Genomic DNA, 27190 nt, shown 5'->3' on the forward strand with positions numbered 1-27190 from the left:
TGATTTATCCAGGTGTCTTTTCTCTGGCTGATCCACTTGCCAACTTGGGAGAACAGCATACAAATGCCTACTGATTTGGACACTTACCTACTACAGAGCTTCATTATAATTTTCTACAAAAAATATAGGGTATTTAGAAAAATCTACAGGCACAGCATTACTAGTTTATATTGTCAGTGGTGATTTAGATAAAACAGCTGCTAGGAACTCATCTTTAATTTGGATATTATTCAGAAATTACCTGAGGATGAATGACATGTTTCAAATATAACAAAAATGCCACAATCTCCTGATTTTAATTTAACCTAAGCTACAAATTTGAATTTTAGCATACATAACAGAATTATTAAGTAGAATGAAAAATATTTCACCTTACTTTCCAAGAAAGGCTATTTCACGTCTTACAAAAATGCAGATTAAAATATAATAAATGCATTAAATAGAAGTACTTATTAGAACAAAAGATAAATACAAGACTCACAATAACAGTACAATGTTCCATTGCTATGATTTATACTATAGCAAAGAAATATGGACTTAAGATATTATATCTTTGATTAAAAAAATAAAAGCAATTATGTCTAACCATCACTAATAACACCTATGTTTAACCTGAGTGAAGGGACGCGGTGGCTCAGTGGGTTAGGACGCTGAGCTTGTCGATCAGAAGGTCGGCAGTTTGGTGGGTCGAATCCCGAGTGCCGCGTAACAGAGTGAGCGCCTGTTACTCGTCCCAGCTTCTGCCAACCTAGCAGTTCGAAAGCACGTAAAAATGCAAGTAGAAAAATAGGGACCACTACAGTGGGAAGGTAACAGCGTTCCGTGCGCCTATGGCATCTAGTCATGCCGGCCACATGACCACGGAGATGTCCTCGGACAAGCGATGGCTCTTTGGCTTTGAAATGGAGATGAGCACCGGCCCCTAGAGTTGGAAACGACTAGCACGCATGTGCGGGGGAACCTTTACCTTTACCTTTAACCTGAGTATTTGCAAACATACTCCAAAAGCAAGACACTCTGTTGATCGTTACATCAATATTCACAGCCACATGCGAATCCAGTCTAAGTTGAGCTTCCCAATTAATGGATTAATCAATGTAACATGTATTTTTGAATAATGTTGTTGAATATTTATTTTCATTTTTCCTCATACTGGCATTGTCAATTGTGTTTCCTTTTCATTCTATATTAGATTCAATAAAATGTGAACTAACTATAGTTTTCTTCCCATTCTGATACCACTGTCATTTCAGTTGCTATGTATGTCCTTGTTTTGTTGTACCAAAGCAAGTATATATCACCCATATAAGAAAGTTCTCTTCAAAATCTATACTTTCCAAAAATTTTAAACATAAAACTTTAGTTTAAAAAGTTTTAAAGTTCAAAAGCTTTCTAAGCATCAAGAAATATTGAGGCAGTTTGTTTTTCATTCTGTTAGTCAAAGTACACTTAATACATTAAGAACATTTCTAATATCAGGGCTTTTTTTCTCATAGAACGCTCAGAACGGAGTTCCGGCACCTTTTTTGGATGGAACCTTGTAGGGTAGGCAAGGCAGGTTGTATGACGTGTGAGTTCTGGCACCTTTTTCTTTTACAAAAAAAACACTGTCTAATATTATTTATTTTTTAAAAAATGCCTTTATTATTTCTATAAGTAACCCAGGGTGGCGAACATACTTCTTCCTTCTATTTTCCCCATAGCAGCAACTCTACAAGGTCAGTTGGACTGAGCAAAAGTCATTGGCCTAAATTCACCCAGCCAGTTTTCATACCTGAAGCAGGACTAGAACTCACAGTCTCCTGGTTTGTAGGCCAGTACCTTAACCACTACAACAAATTGGTTCTCTTATCTCTTAATTGACTCCTAGGCAAAAAAACACATTTTCCCATCTTTCAGCTAAAATATCGTGAATATCTTATAATCATTACTGAGTAATGATATTGGCCTTTTTTTGGCAAAGTCAAAAATTATTCTTCTTTAATAATCAGTGCTATACATGCTCCAATTTAACTATCCAGTATCTTATTATCTAAAATGGAGTTCATAATATTTTGCAAAGGTAATAAAAGTTCACCTTCAAAAGAACTTGAAAAGAAGAAGATAATCTGTAAGTGACTCTACCTTTTCACCACCACCACAACCTCTGGAGGCAGGTTGTTCCACTGGTTAATTGTTCTAACTGTCAGGAAGTTTCTCCTTAGTTCTAGGTTGCATCTCTCCTTGACTAGTTTCCATCCGTTGCTTCTTGTCCTGCTTTCAGGTGCTTTGGAGAATAGCTTGACTCCCTCTTCTTTGTGGCAGCCCCTTTATCTCTTTATAGCAATCCAAATTTCCTTTTTTATTATTGGTCCACTTATCATTCACGTTTGGGCATCTGTTAAATTTAGTAGACTTTGTTTCTTTAAAAATTCTTCCCTGGTTGAAATTTCTTTTGTTTGTGCAATATAAGCTACTGATGAAATTTTCTTGAATATTTACATTATTGGTCACCATGGTTTTCTTGTTTTGTAAATTTTCTTTTCCCTTTCCAATCCATTTCCCTGGCTTATTTGCTGACTCAAAATTTCTTTATTTAAGAAAATTCAATTTTATTTCCATCTTTCTCACCATTAACATAGAACATTGATACTGTAAGAGTTTAATTTGAAATGAGGTATTTCTTCTCCCTGGAGATCTCATTAGTTCATCCTCCTTTACCTTTATATCACTTTCCAATTTTGTCTATTTTTTGTTCAAATTTATTGTTCTGCTGAATAAATTGTCCTCACATGAATGCTTTGCTGGCATTCCATACTATTTTAATACCACTATTCTTACCGAGGTTCTTCTCAAAAATTCTATTTACATTCTTCCAGTATTAATTCATCTTTAGTAATATTTCATTTAATCCTCATTTAGAAGTTCTAGCTTTCTTCTTGTATATTAAAGTCACTGGATTATGGTCAGAAAAATTATTTGGCAATATTTCAGCTTTATTAACACAAGTGTCCAAACTTTTTGAAAGCCAAAATATGTCAATCCCAAATTAAAATCAACATCTTTCTGAAAAAAAAATATTCTTTAGCATCACCATTTTTATGTCTCCATATATCAATCAATTCAAGATTATCCATTATTTCAAATAATATTTTTGATAGTTTGCCTTGCATCATTTAGATCCGTTTTGTTGAAACCCTAGCAAATTCTGTAATCTTAACAGCCTCAGATAATTGCAGAGACTATTACAGCTTAGATACAATTTTAAGATTTCTGCCCATGGAAAACTGACAGGAATAGGCAACTTTTTGTAAGCAATAGCTACTCTTAACACTGATATGACCATGTCAGGAATGCTGTCTCTTTTTAGAAGTTGATTTTCCAAACCAAAAGTCATCTATGATATTCCAACATGGTCTACTTTCATTTTGGCCAAAACACCATAAATCATTTTTTTGTTTTTCTTGAATTAACTTCCAGAAATCAGCTGAACTACTCTTAGAATGATCTGTTCTGAACAATCGGTTTTTGGAAGTAGGTTTTGCACACATATTAAATATTTACTTGATGACTGTAAGAATAAGCTTTAATAACTTTTTTGTGTAAACCATGGACAAGTAGGCAACATCAAATCTTTTGATCTTAAAATTAGGATAATGCAACATCAAATATTGTTTTCCTCAGTGATTGTTCAGTAAGGACTGATTGCAAATATTGTACTACAGGAGACAGAATTAAAGGGACAGAACAATAACTCACATGGTTCATGTTTGTACCATTTTTGCAATACTTTAGGTTGAAGATAATAATAATAATAATAATAATAATAATAAGAATAAGAATAATTAATAATAATAATAATAATAATAATAATAATAATAATAATAATAATAAGAAGAAGAAGAAGAAGAAGAAGTAGTTGGAAGGGACCTTGGAGGTCATCTAGTCCAACCCCCTGCTCAGGCAGGAAACCCTATAACATTTCAGGCAAATGGCTATCCAGTCTCTTCTTAAAAACTTCCAGTGTTGGAGCATTCACCACTTCTGGAGGCAGGTTGTTCCACTGGTTAATTGTTCTAACTGTCAGGAAGTTTCTCCTTAGTTCTAGGTTGCTTCTCTCCTTGACTAGTTTCCATCCATTGCTTCTTGTCCTGCCTTCAGGGGCTTTGGAGAATAGCTTGACTTCCTCTTCTTTGTGGCAGCCCCTGAGATATTGGAACACTGCTATCATGTTACCCCTCACCCTTCTTTTTGTTAAACTACACATACCCAATTCCAGCAACTGTTCCCTATATGTTTTAGCCTCCAGTCACCCAATCATCTTTGTTGCTCTTCTCTGCACCCTTTCTAGAGTCTCGACATCTTTTTTACATCGTGGTGACCAAAACTGGATGCAGTATTCTAGGTGTGGCCTTACCAAGGCATTGTAAAGTGGTATTAGTACTTCACGTGATCTTGATTCTATTCCTGTTAATGCAGCCTAGCACTGTGTTGGCTTTTTTGGCAGCTGCAGCACGCTGCTGGCTCATTTTGAAGTGATTGTCTACTAGGACTCCGAGATCCCTCTCACAGTTACTACTATTGAGCAAGGTACCACCTATGCTATACCTGTGCATTTGATTTTTCCTGCCTAAATGGAGAACCTTACTTTTTTCACCATTGAATTTCAGTTTGTTAGATAGCGCCCAATGTTCGAGTCTGTCCAGATCCTCCTGTATTTTAAGCGTATCTTCTGGAATATTGGCTAATCCTGCCAGCTTGTTGTCGTCTGCATATCTGATGAGTTCCCCATCTATCCCCTCATCCAAATCATTGATGAAGATGTTGAAGAGCACTGGGCCCAGAACAGATCCTGGGGCACCCCACTACACACTTCCTTCCATATATATGCAGTTCCATTGAGGACCACATGCTGAGTACGGCCTGTCAGCCAGCTATGAATCCATCTGGTGGTGATGCTATCTAACCCACATTTTTCTATCTTATCAAGTAGTAGGTTGTGATCTACTTTATCAAATGTCTTACTAAAGTCCAAGTAAATTATATCTACAGCATTCCTCTTGTCCACTAATTGTGTCACTTGGTCAAAGAATGCAATAAGATTTCTCTGGCATGATCTGTTTTTGACAAACCCATGTTGACTTTTAGTGATGACTTTGTTTGCATCAAGGTGTTCGCTGATTTGTTGTTTGATTATCTTTTCCAGAATCTTCCCAGGTATTGAGGTCAGGCTGATAGGTCTGTAGTTTCCTGGATCTATTTTTTTCCCTTTTTTGAAGATGGGAACTACATAAGCTCTCCTCCAGTCCTCTGGTAGTTCCCCAGTGCTCCAGGATCTTTGAAATTTATGACACAATACTGGAAATGTATTCTACACTCTATTTGTATTAATGAATTATTAATATACATTGTCCATCAACACTGAGTAGACAAACAACGCTATTAAAATATTTTTCCAATGCCTGGAGGCAGTGATTATCTGGATGGAAGGATAAAGGTGTAAACTCCAACTTGCCTCATACATGGTAGATGTGGGTTCTCAAATCATTAAGAATTGGAGATTTACCATCTTTGTTCTGCAATGAACTGGATATGTTTGCCGCCTTAGGTTATTTGTAAAGGTAATATAATAAAAATAAATAAATAAACTGCAGTTCCAGAGGGAGAACTGGTGCACTTTGGCGGGATACGGTGGGGTGGCTAGCTCCTGCATGAAGAACAGATCTAGCTCTAGCTAGGAAGACCTTTGTTCAGATTGGTCTTGTGTATCAATTGCACCCTTTTCTGGACCATGATTTCATTTTCATAGTCATTCTATATGGTGCTGCCCTTGAAGAGCCTTCTAAAGTTGCAACTAGTTCAGAAAATGGCTGCATGGGAATTTTGAGCGTGTTTAGTAGGAATATGACATCTTAGTTGCCTAAAGCACTCTGTGTAATTTCTGGTTGCCAGTGTGATTTCAGGTGAAATTCAAGGTGCTGGTTGTAACATATAATGATCTTCAAGCAGAGGGCATGGAATTTTCAGGGATTACCTTTCTCCCACTGTTATTGTTTGCCCTGTAAGAATCAACTGAGTAGGCTTGTTCTGATTCTATCCTTAAAGCAAGGACATCTCATGGGTCTCAGGAAGTATGCCTTCTCTGTTGTGGCATCTGATCTCTGCAATGGCACCTCTCCAGAAATTTGTCCTGCCTTAATCCTTGGATCTTTTAAGCAAGTGTCTTGAAGACCCGGTTCTTTCCTGTTTGGATATGTTATTATCATTCCTTTTTGAGTCTGTACCCTTACTGTTTGGTCGACTTTGTCCTTTGTTGAGTGTCAGTAACATTCTAGATATCTCTTCTCCTGTTTCATGTCTCTCAGCTCCTCCATAAACTATGGGGAGTGATGGGATCCACAAGAGAAGTCACATAGGTATAATCCAATCCAAGGTCTCTACTGCCCTCATATTCCAAGCAGCAACCAAAGCTTTGGATGGACCATGCAGCAGATGAAAAGGGAAATCCCTCTGCATCCCTTTGGGTCCATCAGATGCTGAGGGATGACCAATTTAATAGGACCAACCTCCCTGCAGTGGATAGTGTAAGAACTTGTAAGAATTTTAACATTTCAATTAAAAGAGCTTCTATTAGTATTTGAATGGACAGCATTCCCAGTTTTCTTAACCAAAAAAATCTGTTCAAGAAATTCACATGGTAAAAGTAAACTAATTCTGTATTAAATAGATTATCCTTAACAACAATTACCATGGTAAAGCAAAAATGCTATTAGTAAACCTACGTTGACTAATTCAAAGAGAAACCTACAAATAAGACATTGCTTTCATTTGAGCACATGGCTAAAAATAAAAGGCTCAATTCCCAATTTTTAATTTCCCAGTAGCAAAGAAGAGCTCAAAGCCAAGAAGCCTGGAGTAGGACAGCTAAAACATTTTCTCCATCTGTTGTAACGTATGCTTTCACAGAACAGCACCACCTTCCTACTTTATTTATTCCGTAGTATCAGTAATGCATGGAGCTTCATTCCATTTAGTCTTTTTAAAAGAGCTGGGAATAATGGATTAAAGACAGCCTATACGTTTTTAAGGTGCAAAGGAGTCATAATAAATCCTGGAGAGAAAAAAACTAGTGAGATTTGAGCATGAAAGAAAGTGCATGACTACTGTTTTCACAGTCAGTATTAATAATACATTTGCATTTTTGACCTACTATATATAGCAAAATCTCCTTCATGGATTACTGCCTTGTCATGGCGAAGGGGCTTGCGTAATTCAATGAAGCTATGAGCTATGCCGTGCAGGGCCACCCAAGACGGACAGGTCATAGCAGAGAGTTCTGACAAAACGTGATCCACTGGAGAAGGAAATGGCAACCCACTCCAGTATCTTTGCCATGAAAACCCTATGGACAGTACCAAAAAGCAAAACGATATGACGCTGGAAGATGAGCCCCTCAGGTCGGAAGGCGTCCAATATGCTACTGGGGAAGAGCAGAGGGCTAGTACTAGTAGCGCCAGAAAGAATGAAGCGACTGGGCCAAAGCCGAAAGGACGCTCAGCTGTGGATATGTCTGGTGGTGAAAGGAAAGTCCGATGCTGTAAAGATTTTTTCTCCATAGGAACCTGGAATGTAAGATCCATGAATCAAGGAAAGCTGGACGTGGTCAAACAAGAGATGACAAGACTAAACATTGACATCTTAGGTATCAGCGAACTAAAATGGACAGGAATGGGTGAATTTAATTCAGATGACCAACAGGTATACTACTGCAGGCAAGAATCCCTCAGAAGAAATGGAGTAGCCTTCATAGTCAATAAAAAAATAGGAAAAGCAATACTGGGATACAATCCTCAAAATGACAGAATGATCTCAGTTCGAATCCAAGGCAAACCATTCAATATCACAGTAGTCCAAGTCTATGCCCCAACCACCGGTGCTGAAGAGGATGAAATTGACCGGTTCTATGAAGCCCTACAGCACCTTATAGAACTAACACCCAGAAATGATGTCCTTATCATCATGGGGGATTGGAATGCTAAAGTAGGAAGCCAAAAGATAACTGGAATAACAGGCAAGTTTGGCCTTGGAGTACAAAATGAAGCAGGGCACAGGCTGATAGAATTTTGTCAAGAGAATACGATGGTGATAGCAAACACTCTTTTCCAACAACCCAAGAGACGGCTTTACACATGGACATCACCAGACGGTCAACACAGAAATCAGATTGACTATATGCTCTGCAGCCAAAGATGGAGAAGCTCTATACAGTCAGTAAAAACAAGACCAGGAGCTGACTGTGGCTCAGACCATGAGCTTCTTGTTGCAAAGCTTAGGCTTAAATTAAAGAAAGTAGGGAAAAGCGCTAGGCCAGTCAGATATGAATTAAATCATATCCCTGTTGAATATACAGTAGAGGTGACAAATAGATTTAAGGAATTAGATCTGATAGACAGAGTGCCTGAAGAACTATGGACAGAGGTTCGCAACATTGTACAACAGGTAGCAACCAAAACCATCCCAAAGAAAAAGAAATGCAAGAAAGCAAAATGGCTGTCTGAGGAAGCTTTGCAAATAGCTGAGGAAAGGAGGGAAGCGAAAGGCAAGGGAGAAAAAGAAAGATATGCCCAATTAAATGCAGAATTCCAAAGAATAGCTAGAAGAGATAAGAATGCCTTCTTAAATGAACAATGCAAAGAAATAGAAGAAAACAATAGAATAGGGAGGACCAGAGATCTTTTCAAGAAAATTGGAGAGATGAAAGGAACGTTTCATGCAAAAATGGGCATGATAAAGGACCAAAACGGCAGGGACCTAACAGAGGCAGAAGAGATTAAGAAGAGGTGGCAAAATTACACAGAAGAACTATACAAGAATGAGCTTAACGTCCCTGATAATCACAATGAGGTGGTCACTGACCTCGAGCCAGACATCCTAGAATGTGAAGTGAAGTGGGCCTTAGAAAAGCTGAGCAACAACAAAGCTAGTGGAGGTGACAGTATTCCAGCTGAGCTATTCAAAATCTTAAAAGACGATGCAGTAAAAGTGCTACACTCAATTTGCCAGCAAATTTGGAAAACTCAACAGTGGCCACAGGATTGGAAAAGATCAGTTTACATTCCAATTCCAAAGAAAGGCAGTGCCAAAGAATGTTCAAACTATCGCACCATTGCACTCATTTCTCATGCTAGTAAAGTTATGCTTAAAATTCTACAAGCTAGACTCCAGCAGTATGTGGATCGAGAACTACCAGAAGTACAGGCAGGATTTCGAAGAGGCAGAGGAACTAGAGATCAAATTGCTAATATACGCTGGATCATGGAGAAAGCTAGAGAGTTCCAGAAAAACATCTACTTCTGCTTCATTGACTATGCTAAAGCCTTTGATTGTGTGGATCATAACAAACTCTGGCAAGTCCTTAAAGAGATGGGCATACCAGACCATCTTATTTGTCTCTTGAGAAATCTATATGCGGGCCAAGAAGCAACAGTGAGAACTGGACACGGAACCACTGATTGGTTCAAAATTGGGAAAGGAGTCCGGCAAGGCTGTATACTGTCGCCTTGCCTATTTAACTTATATGCAGAGCACATCATGAGAAAGGCAGGGCTAGATGAATCAAAAGTTGGAATTAAGATTGCCGGAAGAAACATCAACAACCTAAGATATGCAGATGATACCACTCTAATGGCAGAAAGTGAAGAAGAACTAAAGAGCCTCTTGTTGCGGGTGAAGAAGGAGAGTGCAAAACTTGGGTTGAAACTAAACATTAAGAAAACCAAGATCATGGCATCTGGCCCTCTCAATTCCTGGCAAATAGATGGGGAAGAAATGGAGGTAGTGACAGATTTTATTTTCCTGGGCTCCAAGATCACTGCAGATGGGGACTGTAGCCAAGAAATTATAAGACGCTTGCTGCTCGGGAGGAAAGCCATGACAAATCTAGACAGCACACTAAAAAGCAGAGACATCACCCTGTCAACAAAAGTGCGTATAGTCAAGGCTATGGTCTTCCCAGTTGCAATGTATGGCAGTGAAAGCTGGACCATAAGAAAGGCTGAGCGCCAAAGAATTGAAGCCTTTGAACTATGGTGCTGGAGAAGACTCCTGCGAGTGCCTTGGACTGCAAGGCGATCAAACCGGTCAGTCCTAGAGGAGATCAACCCTGACTGCTCTTTAGAAGGCCAGATCCTGAAGCTAAAACTCAAATACTTTGGCCACCTAATGAGAAGGAAGGACTCACTGGAGAAGAGCCTAATGCTAGGAAAGATTGAGGGCAATAGAAGAAGGGGACGACAGAGAATGAGGTGGCTGGATGGAGTCACTGAAGCAGTAGGCGTGAGCTTAGATGGACTCCAGAAGATGGTAGAGGACAGGAAGGCCTGGAGGAACATTGTCCATAGGGTCGCGATGGGTCGGACACGACTTCGCAACTAACAACAACAACATATAGCAAAATGCTATCATAAACAGAGGCAAATTATTGATAATTATTACTCTTTTTTACAATGCAAATAGCTGCTGCAAAGTTGGTGTCTGTGTGTATGTATGTTCGTGTGAGATAATTAACAATAAATTTAAAGCCATTTCTCCTCTACCTCTTCTGCTTTAACAAAACAATTAGCTACAATGAATAGGCATGCTTAACTGAATGAATAAGCAATATTCTGATACTTTAAGAGGAAACATTTAATTACTTGACTAGCTTATTACTAACTGATATGATTTATCTTGGGCTAAACAAACACATATTATAAACAGTTTTTCTCATGACAAGACAAAAATAATAATAAATAACAACATCAACAACAACAAAGCATGGGAAGACAAAGCACTACTTGGCCAGTACCTTAAAAAAATAGCAGGGAAAGCAGATAAGAAGAAGACCTGGCAATGGCTAAGAGCAGGAAAGTTGAAGAAAGACTAATTCTGCTGCATATGTCCAAGCCTTAAGGATAAATGCTTACAAAGCCAGAATTTAGAAGACAGTAATAGACAGTAAGTGCTGCCTATGCAAAGAAGCTGAAGAAACAACGGACCACCTGGTAAGCTGCTGCAAGAAGATTGCACAGACTGACTACAAGTAGCGGCATGATAAAGCAGCAACAATGGTGCATTGGAAGATCTGCAAGAAATATTTGATTGCAAGCAAGAACTGGCTGTACCATAAAATAAAGAAAGTCATAGAAAATGAAGAAGGTCTGGGACTTTAAAATTCAAACAGACAGACACCTGCAACATAACACCCCAGACTTAACAACTGTCAATAAGAAAGATAAAACATCTGGATAGTGGATGTACAAGTGTCTGGAGATAGCAGAATGGAAGAGAAAGAAATAGAGAAGATAACAAAATACAAAGACCTATAAATAGAAACAGAATGACTGTGGCAAAGGCAAGCAAGGATAGTACCTATAGTAATAGGCGCCTTGGCTGCAATCCCAAAATAACTGGAGCACCACTTGAACACCACTGGCATTGACAAATCTGCCATCAGTCAATTGCAAAAGGTGGCTTTATTAGGAACAGCTTCCATCCTGCGACGACACTATCAAATAATCCACATCTGCCTATCCCAGGTACTACATAAGGACTCGATAGGTAGACAAAAATGCCAAATCTAGTCTGAACATCTGGCTAACTGTGCGATGATGATGATTACTATTACTATTATTATTAATAGAGTTGCCAGTTGCCACTCAACACTAAATAGCATGGAGCGAAGGCCTTATGTGCCCACTGTCAACCTTTGGAATGGGTACAGGTAGTCCTTGACTTATGACCACAATTGAGTCCAAAATTTCTGTTGCTAAGTGAGACATTTTTTAAAATTGAATTTTGCCCCATTTTACAACCTTTCATGTCACAGTTGTTAAATAAATCACTGAAGTTGTTAAGTTAGTAACAGGGTTGTTAATTGACCTTGCTTGTCAGAAGGTTGCAGAAGGTGATCACATGGCCTTGGGACACAACAACAGTCATAAATGTGAACCAGTTGCCGAGTGTCTGAATTTTGATCACATGATTATGGGTATGCTGCAATGGCCATAGTGTGAAAAACAATCTACGTTAAGTTATTTTTTCAGTGCTACTGTAACTTCAAACAGTCACTAAATGAATAGTTGTAAGTCGAGGACCACCTCTATGTCAAATTTATTGAATCATAGTTTTCTCTAGTGCTTTTACCCATATCTTCAATTAGATCTTTCAAAGAATCATTTAATGAACCTATGTCATGTTGGTCTAATATTTTAGTCTGATGCATCAGAACATCCGGCTCTAGTTGAAGACCCTTCTTACAGTGAAGGGTTCTATCATTATAACAATCAATTGGTTAAATCTGACTGATATTGAGCTTACTTTTCAAATATTGTTAAAAATATTACAACTGCAGCAGTTTCAAAAAATAATAATAATAGTGTTCATTCCATAACGCAAGTAACAGATCTGACCAGTTCTTTCCTATGAACTTGTTTATATAGTAAAGAACAACTTGGAACAATGACTTGAAGTCATTGGTTCTAGAAATATACCATATTTGGATAGCTGGTCCGACAAAGAGAACTTCAATTATTATTTTTAACATATTAAATTTATTGTTAAACTTGTATGTCCCCTTCCCTAATCCATGAAAAATAGTCCAGTTCATAAAAAATAATTGTTGAATTGTCACATACTGTCAGGCCCCAAATCAAGAATGGCACATGGTAATTCATCCAATCCGACTTTTTATTATTTCACACCTACAGACATAATCTTGATAGACTGAGGAACTCCATTATCTGCATCTACAACAGGCATGTCAAGCTGCCGGCCTACGGGCCGGATGTGTCACTCCAAAACTGCGCCCACCCCATTGTCGGCAATGGGGAAAAAGTCCCGATACGTTGCGTGACATCAGATGACGGCGCAAGTTTGACATGCCTGATCTACAATATACTCTTTGAACTATTAAGAAGGTTCTGTCTTTACTCACATTCTCTCATACATAATGTCTTAGCTGAGTTGCCTCTTATTTTGTGCAAAATCAGGCAAAGAATAATTAAGAGCAAGTGAACCTGCCGAAGTATGGATAGCCAGAAATGGCTCAGGATCAGCATTAACAATTGGCTTTGTTAAACTTGAACTTTTCTTATTAGGTATAATACCAGAAAAATTTGATAAGCAAAGTGTATATTTAACATTACATGTATTAACAGCAGCGAGGATTGTATTTGCTCAGTATTGGAAGAATGAAGAAATACCACTAGATGAAGAGATAATCAAGAAGATATTAGACTGTGCCAAAATGGACAGACTTATATTGAGGATGAAAGAGAAAGAAGATACAGAATATTTTCAAACGTGGAATTTATTTTTTCAGTGGTTGGAAAAAAGGGGAAGAGACTAAGATTGCAACTTGTTTTATTAAGCAAACAAAGTAACCCAGACCACACGATATTTATTAAGCACTAATCAAATGTAATAATAGAAAATTAATAAAGCTTTTTGAAAAAAAAAAGAATTGGCTGTGGAGTGAACATGCTGTGTCACCCATTGTACCATTTTTTTCTCAGGGGTTTGACAGGGGTCATAAGAGAAATATGTAATTCTTAAGTCCCTTTCAGATAATTTTACTGTTTGATTTACAAATATACATTTTGTGTGCATTTGTGCCTATTTGTGTAGTAGTTGTATTTTATGCTGCTATTCCAACTTTACATCTTCCCAATTCTTAATTTCTTCCTGTTGTATATGTGTAGCCTGTGCAAGACTTTTAGCATATTCTGATTTAACATTGTCTTTTAGCCAATATTTTTTTGACTTTATGCACTTTTATTAACTATCCTGACATTGTCAATTTAGTTTTGGATAACTTGAATATTTGAATACCAATTCTCTGGTGCTGGTTAATGACTGTAATAAAGTTAAGTAAGAATTATCTCCTGAATGCTCATTAGAACAAGCTTTCCTGAAGGACAGATAGAATGTTCTTCTTTCTTCTTTTTAAAGAAAAATGCAATTAGGAAGTTAACTGAATAGATGCCAAGAACATTTTATGGAGCTTTTCAAAGGCACTAGTTATCAATGTTTGGGTCACATGTAGGGCATATTTTAAAGAAGGAAAGTAGAAAGGATTAAAAGAAAAATGAGCAAGACTTTATGTTGGCACTAGGTTCTCTTCTGGTAGTCTCCTTATGCCATTCCAAATGTATAATTTATTACACAGTATTGGAACTTATTCTGAATTACACATTTTTAGGCAAAGAAAAAAATGAAGGTGAATATAGCAATGTGATATTCAAAGGAAAGAAATCAACATTTAAATATGAAGTAAGTACAGAAGAAGCACGTAAAAGTTCATCAGTTTCTAGAACAGATACCCCAAATGAATGAATACGGTTGTATTCAGAAATAGCATTCGCTATAGCATCTTTTAATTCAAGGACCTCAACCATGGCTGGCTGAGAAATTCTGGGAGCTGAAGTCCACAGATCTTAAAGCTGAAAAGTTGGACACCCCTGCTTTAATATAGACATGTTTTAACTGACTCCTGAATTAAATTGAATAGTTTTTATTATGGAACCACTGTCTAGGTGGTTTATGCCAGAAAAGAAAAACAATTGGATTGTTTTGTTACGTATTTTTAACCTCTTTTTTAATAAAGTGGAAAATAGGGTAAAGCAAACACCAAAAACAGCCTGTTGCTTTTATTTTTCTTAATAATTCCCATTTGTTCATGTAATGACTCCATTCCCTGAAATCAAATTAATTTTTCATTACTCATATTGTTTTCATGTATTCAACTTTTCCTCCCCAAATGATTACCAGGCTGAAAATGGATGTACTTTTAATTTCTCTTAATACAAATTCATATATCTCAGATATCACATTATTTGCAAGCATAATGGTAACCCTAATTTGTAGGCAGAATTCTTCCTTTCCAACAGATCAAATTACCCAGGGAACTTTGGATATTTAATATGGGTCTCCCAAATATCACACCTCTGAATGAAAGATAACTGGATACTAATAGGATGATGAAGTATTAAACTGATAAATCAGCTGCTCTTTTCTTATTTAGAAATGTGGATACAACTATACAACTTCATTACAATAGGAGGCTGTATGTTGCATTCTGCATCCTTGGGGACAGAGGGAAAATAATATGAGCAACCAAAGCCTAGAAACTTCACAAAAACCTTAAGTGAAATTCAGTGACTTTAGGTTGGATCACTCTCTAGTATGTACATATTGGAATTATAAAATATCTAGGCTGTCTCAGTTGATCAAATCTGCCACAAAAGTGTGTCCATATCAAGAAATGAAAGGCAAAATTTTGGCCACTCGGCTTTCCTGGAATTGTGGCAACCAACCTGATAAACTAGAAGACACCATTCAGCCCTATTAGATTGCAGGTGTTTGTTAGAGCAGTCATTTTGTTCTGTGCAGAGAGGGGGTGTGGTTTCATGTATTGCCTGCATATCATGGATGGGGCTTTGCCTGCTTGTGCGGCCTGGTGCCGTGGCTCTGTGCCGGTCCACAGACTGGGGGTTGGAGACCCCTTTTCTAGATGATGTTATACACAGATACATTCTGAATAAAAGCCAATAAGCCAAGTTTACCTGATGCCCAGCTGTTACTTGCTTCAAAACATTTTCATAACAAACTTCATCCATATTAATCAGCTGCTGTACCTGAAATTCAGGATAATTTTTTTTCCATTTTAGAATCATAGTCTTGGTTTTGATCTATTTTTCTAAAACATGGTGCATATTTTTAAAATGCATATAATATTCCCACCATTTGGTAAACAAAAGACATTATGTATTTCTCTTTTCATATCTGGTAGAAACACATAGAATATATTATTTTCAAACATAAATTAATGGTTAAGAAAAAACACAGCTTAAAATGAAAATGTTGCTGTTGTTTTGTCATTTCTGGTCCTTCATGACCGTTTGATAACAGTAACAGTAGGATGGTCTCCAGTTAGGAACTGCTTTTTTGATACCGATAGTATCTATCAATCTTGTCTTTTGCTAATCTCTTTTCTAAGTGGCTTCAGTTCTTTCATGAATCAGGATCCTCACTGAAGTTTTTTGCTTCTGCACTACATGTCTAAAATATATAAGCTTTAGCTTCATTACTGGTGCTTTCAATGAGCTGCCTGAATTTACTTCAGCTAGTACTGACTAATTTGTTATTGCTATCCAATGGTCTCTCAGCCAGTTTCTCCAGCCTCAGACTTCAAAGGTGACTTTTTTGATGGTCCAGCTGTCACAGCCGGGTTGTGACTGAAAGATCAGAGACAAGAGACTGCCCCTTCAGCTAAATGGGTTGTATTGGCACTAGTAGTTTTTTTTTAAAGAAAAAATGCTGATCAGCAGATCACCTTCCCCATTTTCCTTTTACCTTTAGCAAGAGATTCTTTGAGATTTCCAGCTACCAAACTTCATCTAAGTTCATCTAATCTAAGATTAATATTTCTTCCATCCATTTTAATTCCACATTGTATTTCTTCCAATGAAATGGTTCTCATAGTACGTTCCCAGTATAAGTTAAAATGAAAGTGGGTCGGTATGCAGTCTTGGCACACACCTTTCTCAATTTTGAATCAATTAGCTATTCCACATTTCCACTTTTAACTGTCAGCACATAAATTCTTCCTATGCAGATGTGAACTGGTTATAACCATGTTTTTAAGGGCTGTCCACATTTTCTTGTGATCTAGCCAACTAAAAGCCTGCATAATCAATAAAGCAAAAGTAACTGTATATTTGAAACTCTCTTGTTTTATAGGGATATTTGTAATGTGATCCTAGGTGCTTTGGCCCATTCTGAAACCAGCTAGTATTTTTGATAACTCTGATTGTTCTCATTCCATGTATTATTGAAATATTGTTGAATGAAGCTAGCAGATTCAAACTCAGAAACGGTATGCTGTCCAGAGCACATCCTAACTAAACTAGTAAACAACCACACTGAATAAATAATCTACCGGTGTATGGAAAAATAAAAAACATCATCTGTCTTTATACAACAGATTACGTAAAAATGAGAACAAAACACAGTCAGTAGTGCCTACATAGAATTCTTGATTCCAAGCTTAATGAAGCATAACATTACTAGAATTGTCAGTGAGGCAAAAAAAGATGCTAAATACTAACTCTTCCTACATAGCACAATTGCTCTATTACTAAATACTATCAGCTACAAAAATGCAATATCTCACAAATCATTTCTATTCCACAGCAACTGAAAACAAGGGGTTCACATAGTACTACCAACGTACCCTGTATCACTGCTACCCAGTGTCATAGAACTATTGCAAATTCAAATTTAAACTGAGCTAAGGACTTACTAGTAAGAGTTCCTAATTTGCAATAGATAAGCTATCAATAGCTTTGATGCTGTAGATTTTCAGAATTACTTAGGTAATTATTGAAAACAAAACAAACACATAAACAAATATTAAACAGTATTATTGCTTACACTCATGCAAATATAAGGAAAAAAGAACACTATATAGTTTTAGGATTTGCATGGGAAACAGATAATATTTTTGGTCACACTTATGCAGAAACAATGAAAATTCAAAAGGATTAACAAACTATTAAGCACTACTAGTATATACATCTGCTTATTGTTAATAATGTTTTGAGATATTCCTGTTTCTTTCTCAGTCCCCTAATCTCATATACACAACACTTGGCTACCAGGGTGAGCATGACCAGTCATAAACAGTCATGTTATCAGATGATATTTAGGTGACAGGATATTCTCTACATCTCAGTGACAACTTTGTGGGGCTGAAAGATTTTGCTGAAAATAATTATATTGTAGATTGGTATAATGCCTTGTAGCATATTATTTTTCTGATTATTCTTTTATTAAAGGAATTAGGTGGGGCAAATGGGGTTCTTAAGCACCAAGAGATAGATCTAGAGATCCATGATGCTCCTACCACTAACCTAATCAAAATTATCTATCATGGTTTGCGTCTTCTCAGGTTTCAGGTAACAACTTTGTGTAGAATGTCAAAAGTTAAATCTGGATCCTTTTGGCTGCAAACCATACATTCCTTAACAGTCACGCTTAAACATGTTTTTGAGAAAAAATGATTCAACTTCACATCCCATTATTAAATATTACCTTATTGGTTGTCTTTATTCCTATAAATGTCTGGCCAAGTGGAACAGGTCGAAAACGACCATCAAAATAAAATAACCCAATATAGGGATTAACATGCAGAAATGTAGCAACATCAAGATAATTCGGTAATGTGGCTGAAAGCCCCAAGATCCTAATCATGCTTTGGGTAGATTCAACCTGGAAAAAGAAGAAAAGAAAAAGTAAGTTATCTTAGTTTTATTATAGTATATAAATTAAAGCAGAGGTCCCCAACGTTTCCGGCTTTGTGGACCAGCAGCGGGGAGGGGATGACTTGTGTAAGCGGTCAGCAAATGCGTGCATGTAGCTCCATTTCTGTGAGCAGCCTACACATGTGCCTGCTACTCCTGCAAATGGAGTGCACCTGCTCACACATGCTGCTTGCACACTTATTTATTTATTTATTTATTTAGTTATATTTATATACCGCCCTATTCCCTGAGGACTCAGGGCGGTTTACAGGGAATTAAAAATCCAGAATACAAAAATTAAGAACCAAATTAAAAAATATTAAATTAACCCTGTAGTCAGTTAAAAAGAACCCCAAATTAAAAATTCCTCCTCAGTCTGGGCCCGAGAGCTCGAAGAGCCAGGTCTTCAGGCCCCGGCGGAATGATCGAAGGTCGGGGGCAGTTCTCAGCTCCACCGGCAGCTGGTTCCAGAGGGCAGGCGCTCCCACCGAGAAGGCCCTATCCCTGGGTGTCACCCGCTGGCAGTCTCTTACCGGCGGGACCCTGAGCAGACCCTCCCTGTGGGAGCGCACTGGGCGAAGGGCATTTGATGCCGGCAGCAGGTGTTCCCTCAGATATCCCGGACCCAGGCCATGTAGGGCTTTATAGGTGATAACCAGCACCTTGAATTTCACCCGGAGGGCAACCGGAAGCCAATGCAGCTCACGGAGTAGAGGTGTTACATGGGAGTATCGGGAAACCCCCATTACAACTCGCGCGGCCGCATTCTGCACCAGTTGAAGCCTCCGAGTGGTCTTCAAGGGCAGCCCCATGTAGAGAGCGTTACAGTAGTCCAAACGGGAGGTCACAAGCGCATGAGTAACTGTGCGTAGGGCGTCTCGGTCCAGATAGGGACGCAACTGGCGCACCAGGCGAACCTGGGCAAAAGCCCCCCTGGTCACGGCTCCTATATGGTCTTCAAAATTGAGCCGTGAATCCAGGAGGACGCCCAAGTTGCGAGCCCTATCGACGGGGGGTAACACCTCACCCCCCATCATTAAGGATGGAATAACTTGGTTAACCCGAGATGCCGATATGCACAGCCACTCAGTCTTGGCGGGATTGAGACGAAGCCTGTTTCTCCCCATCCAGACCTGAACCGCCTCCAGGCATCGGGACATCACGGAGAGGGCATCACTGGGTTGGTTCGGGGTGGAAAGAAAAAGTTGGGTATCATCAGCGTACTGATGATACCCCACCCCAAAACCACGAATGATCTCGCCCAGCGGCTTCATATAGATGTTGAACAGGAGAGGCGAGAGAACCGACCCCTGAGGGACTCCACAAATGAGAGACCTCGGGGCGGATCTCTGCCCTCCTGTCAACACCGACTGCGAGCGGCCCTGGAGGTAGGAGGAGAACCACCGTAAAACGGTGCCTCCCACTCCCAGCCCCCTGAGACGCCGCAGTAAGATACCATGGTCGATGGTATCGAACGCCGCTGAGATATCTAATAGGACCAGGACAGAGGAGCAACCCCTGTCCCTAGCCCTCCAGAGATCATTCACCAGCGCGACCAATGCCGTCTCCGTGCTGGCTGTTTCCATATCCCAGTTGCAAACTACTCATGACACACTAGTGGGCCATAGCCCACAGGTTGAGGACCCCTGAATTAAAGATTTCACATTGATTTAATGTATATTGCATTTTAATTGATAAAGAAAATCATACAGGTAGTCCTTGACTTAGGACCATAATGGAGCTTGCCCATCAGAGTCTTAAGGCATGATGGTTGTTGAGCGAACCAATGATCTGCTATGACCTGGTTTGGCTGAAAGCCAGAAGTAAATGGCAAAAGTGTCGTGAAATGTGGTCACAACACTGTGGAAAGCTGCAAATGTGGGCTGACTGCCAAGTGCCCAATATGCAGTCATGTGAACTGGGGGGGAGGCAACTGTTGGTACTTAAGAACCAAGTCATAAGGACCTCCAGAGTGATCAGTGGTAATTTTGAACAGTTGCTAGGTGATAGGGTTGTAAATTGAAGACTACTTGAACAGGTAGCCTTCCCTTAACAATGGTAACTGAGACTGGAATTTCCAGTGCTAAAGGGTGTTGTTGTAAAACGCAACATTATGTAATTGCATTGCTTAGCGACAGCAGTTCTGGCACATCTGGTTGAAGTCATGATGGCATTAACATTATCCATTATACCAATGGACCACATCCTTATAAGTGTAACACCACATCTGAGTCAGGTCTTTGGCTGTTATGATGATAGCCCTGAATTCCTGGATTGCTTCGGGAGATACTCTATTATTGTAACAAGTGTTATCAACCACTGTATGCTAAATCAATCCATCAATCAGAGTAGAGCTGGAAGGGACCTTGGAGGTCTTCTAGTCCAAGACCCTGCTGAAGCAAGAGCTATGATGCTAGACTGTGGAATGTCCTCTGCAAATATGTTAAGAGATCTGATTTTGTTTTGATTAGGGACCTAATTCTTCCTATTTGCTTTTAACCAAGAAACTGATTTTATGTGGTTATTTAAAATATACATTGGGATGTTGATATTTGTTTTGGGTTTTCTGTTGTTGTTCACTTCCATGCGTTCATTATCTATATACATTTTCCATTTTACCATACTGTAATAATAATTGTTGGAAATAGTGGAAATAAAAATAAAGAAGAAATGGAAAAATCCATAGACAAACCAGCAGATGATTATAATGATAGCTAAATAGGAAGAATTGCCTCTGGAACTTTAACTGGAAAAACTGAACAGCTAAATTTTATTTTCAAGAATTAAAAACTGACAAAGCTTGCTTTTGATCGAAAATGAGCACTTTAATTTGTACACTAAATAGACTGAAGGCAACACGGTTCCACATTATGAAGGGAATACCAAAATAGATTTTAAACAACCAATCCTGTCATGATTTAGAGGTGTATCAAATTTATTGGTTACTGTAACACTGAGAGGAATATAAACATCGTTTCATCTCTGCAATTACTGAAAACTAGTGCATGAAAAAATAGAAGCATAGATCTTTTTATAGTTGTGTTAAGAATGCTTCTTAATATCACCTAACCTTACTGCAAGCAATTCAGCCAAGAGAAGCAGAAATAGAATTTCAGTCTTATAGGCTACAGAAATAAATGTACAGTATATTCATGACTTAAAATGTACATCTTATTCTATATTAAGGATATGAGGTTTCAGAACCTGAAAAATATTTCAATCAAGGTAATTTTGTCCAAATCTTAAATAACATCTTTGAGATTCATTGGCACCAGTGCTTGATATGGCAAGTTTAAAAAGAAATTTAAGTGTAATTCTAGGTAGTGCCATACAACATACTATTATGATAGGGATAAGGAAGAGGTGAAGAATAAGAAGAGTGAGCATATATTATGGGCGTAATTGAAGATATAATTGGAGTTTTTAATTTTGTTTGAAAAGACAATCGTTTGGTTATTTGGTTATTTTAAGAAAATAGTTCTTTCAGCAGTTTTAAAGTTGTTGTCAAACCTATTAGTTTCAGCATAGATTTATATATTTTATTGGTATAAATATCAGTTATGAATGAGGGAAAGGGGGAGAAAATAATTTTATGGTTATTATGTCAATTTTATTAGAAAAATTAAAAATTCAACTCTAATTATATATATAAGAATAACTAACAACCTTGTACCTTCCAAACAGATTAGGTTAATGAGAGGAGGAATTCAACAGCATAGAAGGCAGACAGTCATACTGAATATGATCATTGCATCTATGTTTTTAAATAACCTATCCTTAATTAAAATGCAAAATTTGGGTTAAAACTTAACATTAAGAAAACCAAGATCATGGCATCCGGCCCTCTCAATTCCTGGCAAATAGATGGGGAAGAAATGGAGGTAGTGACAGATTTTATTTTCCTGGGCTCCAAGATCACTGCAGATGGGGACTGTAGCCAAGAAATTAAAAGATGCATGTTCCTCGGGAGGAAAGCCATGGCAAATCTAGACAGCACACTAAAAAGCAGAGATATCACCCTGTCAACAAAAGTGTGTATAGTCAAGACTATGGTCTTCCCAGTTGCAATGTATGGCAGTGAAAGCTGGACCATAAGAAAGGCTGAGCGCCAAAGAATTGAGGCCTTTGAACTGTGGTGCTGGAGAAGACTCCTGCAAGTCCCTTGGACTGCAAGGCGATCAAACCGGTCAGTCCTAGAGGACATCAATCCTGACTGCTCTTTAGAAGGCCAGATCCTGAAGCTAAAACTCAAATACTTTGGCCACCTAATGAGAAGGAAGGACTCACTGGAGAAGAGCCTAATGCTGTGAAAGATTGAGGGCAAGAGAAGAAGGGGACGACAGAGAATGAGGTGGCTGGATGGAGTCACTGAAGCAGTAGGCGTGATTTTAAATGGACTCCAGAAGATGGTAGAGGACAGGAAGGCCTGGAGGAATGTCCATAGGTTCGCGATGGGTCGGACACGACTTCGCAGCTAACAACAACAAGTCCCCATAAAAAGTGGTGTTATTAGCCATCAAACCTCAAAAATACACTTTTTCCAAAAGGTTTTGGAAATTTTGGCCACTACTGTAAATAGGCATCCCATCTTTCTGTCTCAAGCATCACTTTTACTCTTCAGTCTGTTCTTTGCAATTTCTTCTTCTTCTTCTTCTTCTTCTTCTTCTTCTTCTTCTTCTTCTTCTTCTTCTTCTTCTTCTTCTTCTTCTTCTTCTTCTTCTTCTCCTCCTCTTCCTCCTCCTCCTCCTCCTCCTCCTCCTCTTTTTCTTCCTCTTCTCATTGAGTTTTTTTGATAACAAGATTGGCTAGTAAGTTTCTATCATCCATCTTGAGCAATTACATCCTCCATCACTATATCTGCATGCCTATGAAATATCTGCAATTTATTTCTGGAAAATATTATTTATATTTTTGGACTGGTCACTGACTTCAATAAGAATTATTTTTCTTTATATTTTATTTTCCTAATAAACAACTGGCAACAAACTGTCTTGAATCTCATCTTCCATTTATTTTAATCCAGATATTCTCTGCAATATCGTTGTCCTCATTTCCTTGAGTTTCTGTGCAGATGTGGAAAATATTATCATAGAATACAATTCCTCTTTTCTATTTTACTTCTATTCCCCTTGAACAAATTGTATCTTTCAATTGCTATTTTCCAATCATGAGAGTCACTCCACCAGCGTATTTAGATATGCTTGCCTTCCCGTTCTTGTTTGTGTTTCATACTCTGAACTTCAGTGTGTACATAGGAAAAGGTATGCATTTATATATAAGTCAATATTCTTTCAGATTTTTAGTGTGCACTGTAAAGGAAATTGCTGTAACAAGGCTTTTCTCTGAATCTTTACTTCAGGAGTTTTCATTTCACAGGAATTAGTTCAGTTTAAAGACTTCATGATCAATGAAATTTATATGCTGCCTCTTTTAGGCCTTGAGAAAAATATCCAGATGGAAGGATTGCTGCTTCTCTAAGATTCAGTCAAGAAATGAAAGTTGTTGAATCCACTCAACATTTAGCTGTGTTTCATAAGTAACCCATTTCTCCTCTTTTGCACCCATTCATAACCCAGGGAATTTTCCTCTGCAACAAGAATAATGGATCAATCTGAATGATGCATCAAACTCCTCTATATATAGGGCATTATTTTCAGTCTTTTTTTTATTATTTAAAAAGTTTTACAATACATTTTGAATTTAATCCCCCCTCCCCCACCCCTATCTAGCCCTCCCTATCCCTCTCCCCCATTCCCTCCTCCCCCCCCCGACTTCCCAGAGCTAAATACAGGGTATAAAATCGAAAAACAAACGTAAGCACCCCTATGTTATCAACAATAAACTATTAATTCTATCTCCCTCTAGCTCATATAAAATGAATACAAACAATATTAATATTACAAATAAAGTAAAAAAGAAAAAGAGGAAAACAAAAAAAGAGCTTTACTCAGAATAGATTTTCTTAATCCCAGTCCTTATGCATATTAATTTTAAAAAAAAAGGAAAAAAACTTTCACCTACTATTTGCATTGTCCCACCTTTCTCTAATTTCTAAACAAATTCTCAGTTACGCGCCAAAAGCGCCTATCTCTGTTAACCTTAATAATCCCCAACCAAACTAAACTATGATCAAAAATAATTCTTGCATGTATCACGCCAAATGTCTCGCAGTGTTCAACACATACTTTTAGTCCATAACCCTAATATACTTTTCTAGCAAGCAAATAACATCAATCTTAAATTGTGTTAAATATTAAAAAAAACTTTCTTTCTCCTCTATGATAAATTTAATCCATTGACATTCTAATTTAAAAATTTAATCACCAATCTTAACGCTCCAAAGCTTTTGGAGCACGTCTGTCATGACCCCCAAAACTTCTTTGGACCGCGCCCCTCCCACAGCTTCACTGTAAGTACACTTTGGAGATTCCATAACTTTCTGCTGGTCTTGCTCTTGCTCTCGTCTCGCTCTTCTTGGGGCGGCACGCGTCATCCTCTGGCCTCCTGCAACAACCGATGAAACTGTAACTTGATCCCCTCCAACACCATTGTCCTCTGTCTGTCTATCTGCAACATCTTGAAGCTTTCCCTCGCCGTATCCCTTTACAGCTTCCAAAAATGATAGGGGGGTTGCTTTTAACACATTGCTATAAAAATCACGTGCCTGAGCCACAGTAACCAGACGATGTCTTTTACCTTCGTGCGTCACCACCAGTCCAACTGGAATCTCCCATCTAAACTTAATATCACATTTCTTAAGTTCCTGTACTAGAAATGCAAAATCTTTCCTTCTTCTTAGGATCTTCGGAGGAATCTCTTTTAAAACCAAGACTTCTTGCTAAGCCACTACTAATTTAGTATCATAAGAAGCTTGAATGACTTCATCTCTAATTACTCTCTTTGTAAAATAGACCACCACATCTCTGGGTAGCTTCCTCTGTCTTGCAATCCATGAATTTACACGAAAAATTTTGTCCATATTTCCCTCAATTTCAGATGCTGGCTGGCCCAGTACCCCTTCCAGAGCCTCAGAAATCAGCTGCTTTAAATCTTCTTTACAATTCTCCTTTAAACCCCTGATTCTAATAGCATACTGCATTTGATGATACTGAACAAGGCTCAATTCTCCGTCCATTTTATCCCTTATGTTTTCATTTTCTAATACCTTTGCTTCTAATATAGAGTTCTTTTGACTGAGATCCTCCACTTTTACATCCAGCTGTTGCACACATTCAGCTACAGATTCAATCATAGACAACATGTCCACCCTCATTGCTCTAAACTTCTCTTCCATCTTCTTCTCCAATTTCTCCTCCATTATCTCCTCCAGCTTTTTCAACTTTTCATCCATCATGTCAGAGATCAATTGTGAATGCTTTCCAAGAGCATCTTGTAAATCCTTAAGCGTCAATGTCGGAGGAGGTGTAGGAGGAAGCAAAGCTTGCAATGAGGTCTGTTGCACCAGGGAAGACCCCGCATTCCGAAGAGCTTTAGAAGTTTTAGCCGCCATCTTCCCCCACTTTCACTTATTGCACACTTTCACTTTAAAGCTATAAAATCCATTGAGCTAGAGAGTAAAGATAAGAGTCCACATCACCTTGACCTCCTGTACCGCTCTGCCTGCATCTTGATAATCAAAAGTATTTCCTTTTGGCAGGGGTGGTTGCTAACGCCTCTGTTTGGTCCCTGCCATTTTTGTCCTTTATCATGCCTATTTTTGCATTAAACGTTCCCTTCATCTCTCCAATTTTCTTGAAAAGATCTCTGGTCCTCCCTATTCTATTGTTTTCTTCTATTTCTTTGCACTGTTCATTTAAGAAGGCATTCTTATCTCTTCTAGCTATTCTCTGGAATTCTGCATTCAATTGGACATATCTTTCTTTTTCTCCCTTGCCTTTCGCTTCCCTCCTTCCCTCAGCTATTTGCAAAGCTTCCTCAGACAACCATTTTGCTTTCTTGCATTTCTTTTTCTTTGGGATGGTTTTGGTTGCTACATGTTCTACAATGTTCTACAATGTTGCGAACCTCTGTCCATAGTTCTTCAGGCACTCTGTCTATCAGATCTAATTTCTTAAATCTATTTGTCACCTCTACTGTATATTCAACAGGAATATGATTTAATTCATACCTGAGTGGCCTAATGCTTTTTCCTACTTTCTTCAGTTTAAACCTAAACTTTGCAATGAGAAGCTCATGGTCTGAGCCAGTCAGCTCCTGGTCTTGTTTTTATCGACTGTATAGAGCTCCTCCATCTTTGGCTGCAGAGCATATAGTCAATCTGATTTCTGTGTTGACCATCTGGTGATGTCCATGTGTAGAGCCGTCTCTTGGGTTGTTGGAAAAGAGTGTTTGCTATGACCATCGTATTCTCTTGACAAAATTCTATCAGCCTGTGCCCTGCTTTATTTTGTACTCCAAGGCCAAACTTGCCTGTTATTCCGGTTATCTTTTGGCTTCCTACTTTAGCATTCCAATCCCCCATGATGATAAGGACATCATTTTTTGGTGTTAGTTCTATAAGGTGCTGTAGGGCTTCATAGAACTGGTTAATTTCATCCTCTTCAGCACTAGTGGTTGGGGCATAGACTTGGACTACTGTGATATTGAATGGTTTGCCTTGCATTCGAACTGAGATCATTCTGTCATTTTGAGGATTGTATCCCAGTATTGCTTTTCCTACTCTTTTATTGACTATGAAGGCTACTCCATTTCTTCTGAGGGATTCTTGTCCGCAGTAGTATACCTGATGGTCATCTGAATTAAATTCACCCATTCCTGTCCATTTTAGTTCGCTGATACCTAAGATGTCGATGTTCAGTCTTGTCATCTCTTTTTTGACCACGTCCAGCTTTCCTTGATTCATGGAACTT

General features: G+C 38.3%; 1 protein-coding gene across 1 annotated transcript in view; it reads right to left on the bottom strand.

Annotated features, from left to right (window-relative positions):
* Positions 1-27190, bottom strand: part of ASCC3 (activating signal cointegrator 1 complex subunit 3) — a 270899-nt gene that overhangs the window by 157708 nt on the left and 86001 nt on the right. The window contains exons 12-13 of the mRNA XM_083371881.1: positions 18112-18288; positions 15582-15653 (exon numbers count right to left, since the gene is read on the bottom strand). Coding sequence (XP_083228007.1) covers positions 15582-15653; positions 18112-18288 — 249 coding nt within the window. The remainder of the gene's footprint in view (positions 1-15581; positions 15654-18111; positions 18289-27190) is intronic.

This window comes from Vipera ursinii, assembly GCF_947247035.1.
Source record: "Vipera ursinii genome assembly, chromosome: 1".
Classification (NCBI taxonomy): Eukaryota; Metazoa; Chordata; class Lepidosauria; order Squamata; family Viperidae; genus Vipera; species Vipera ursinii.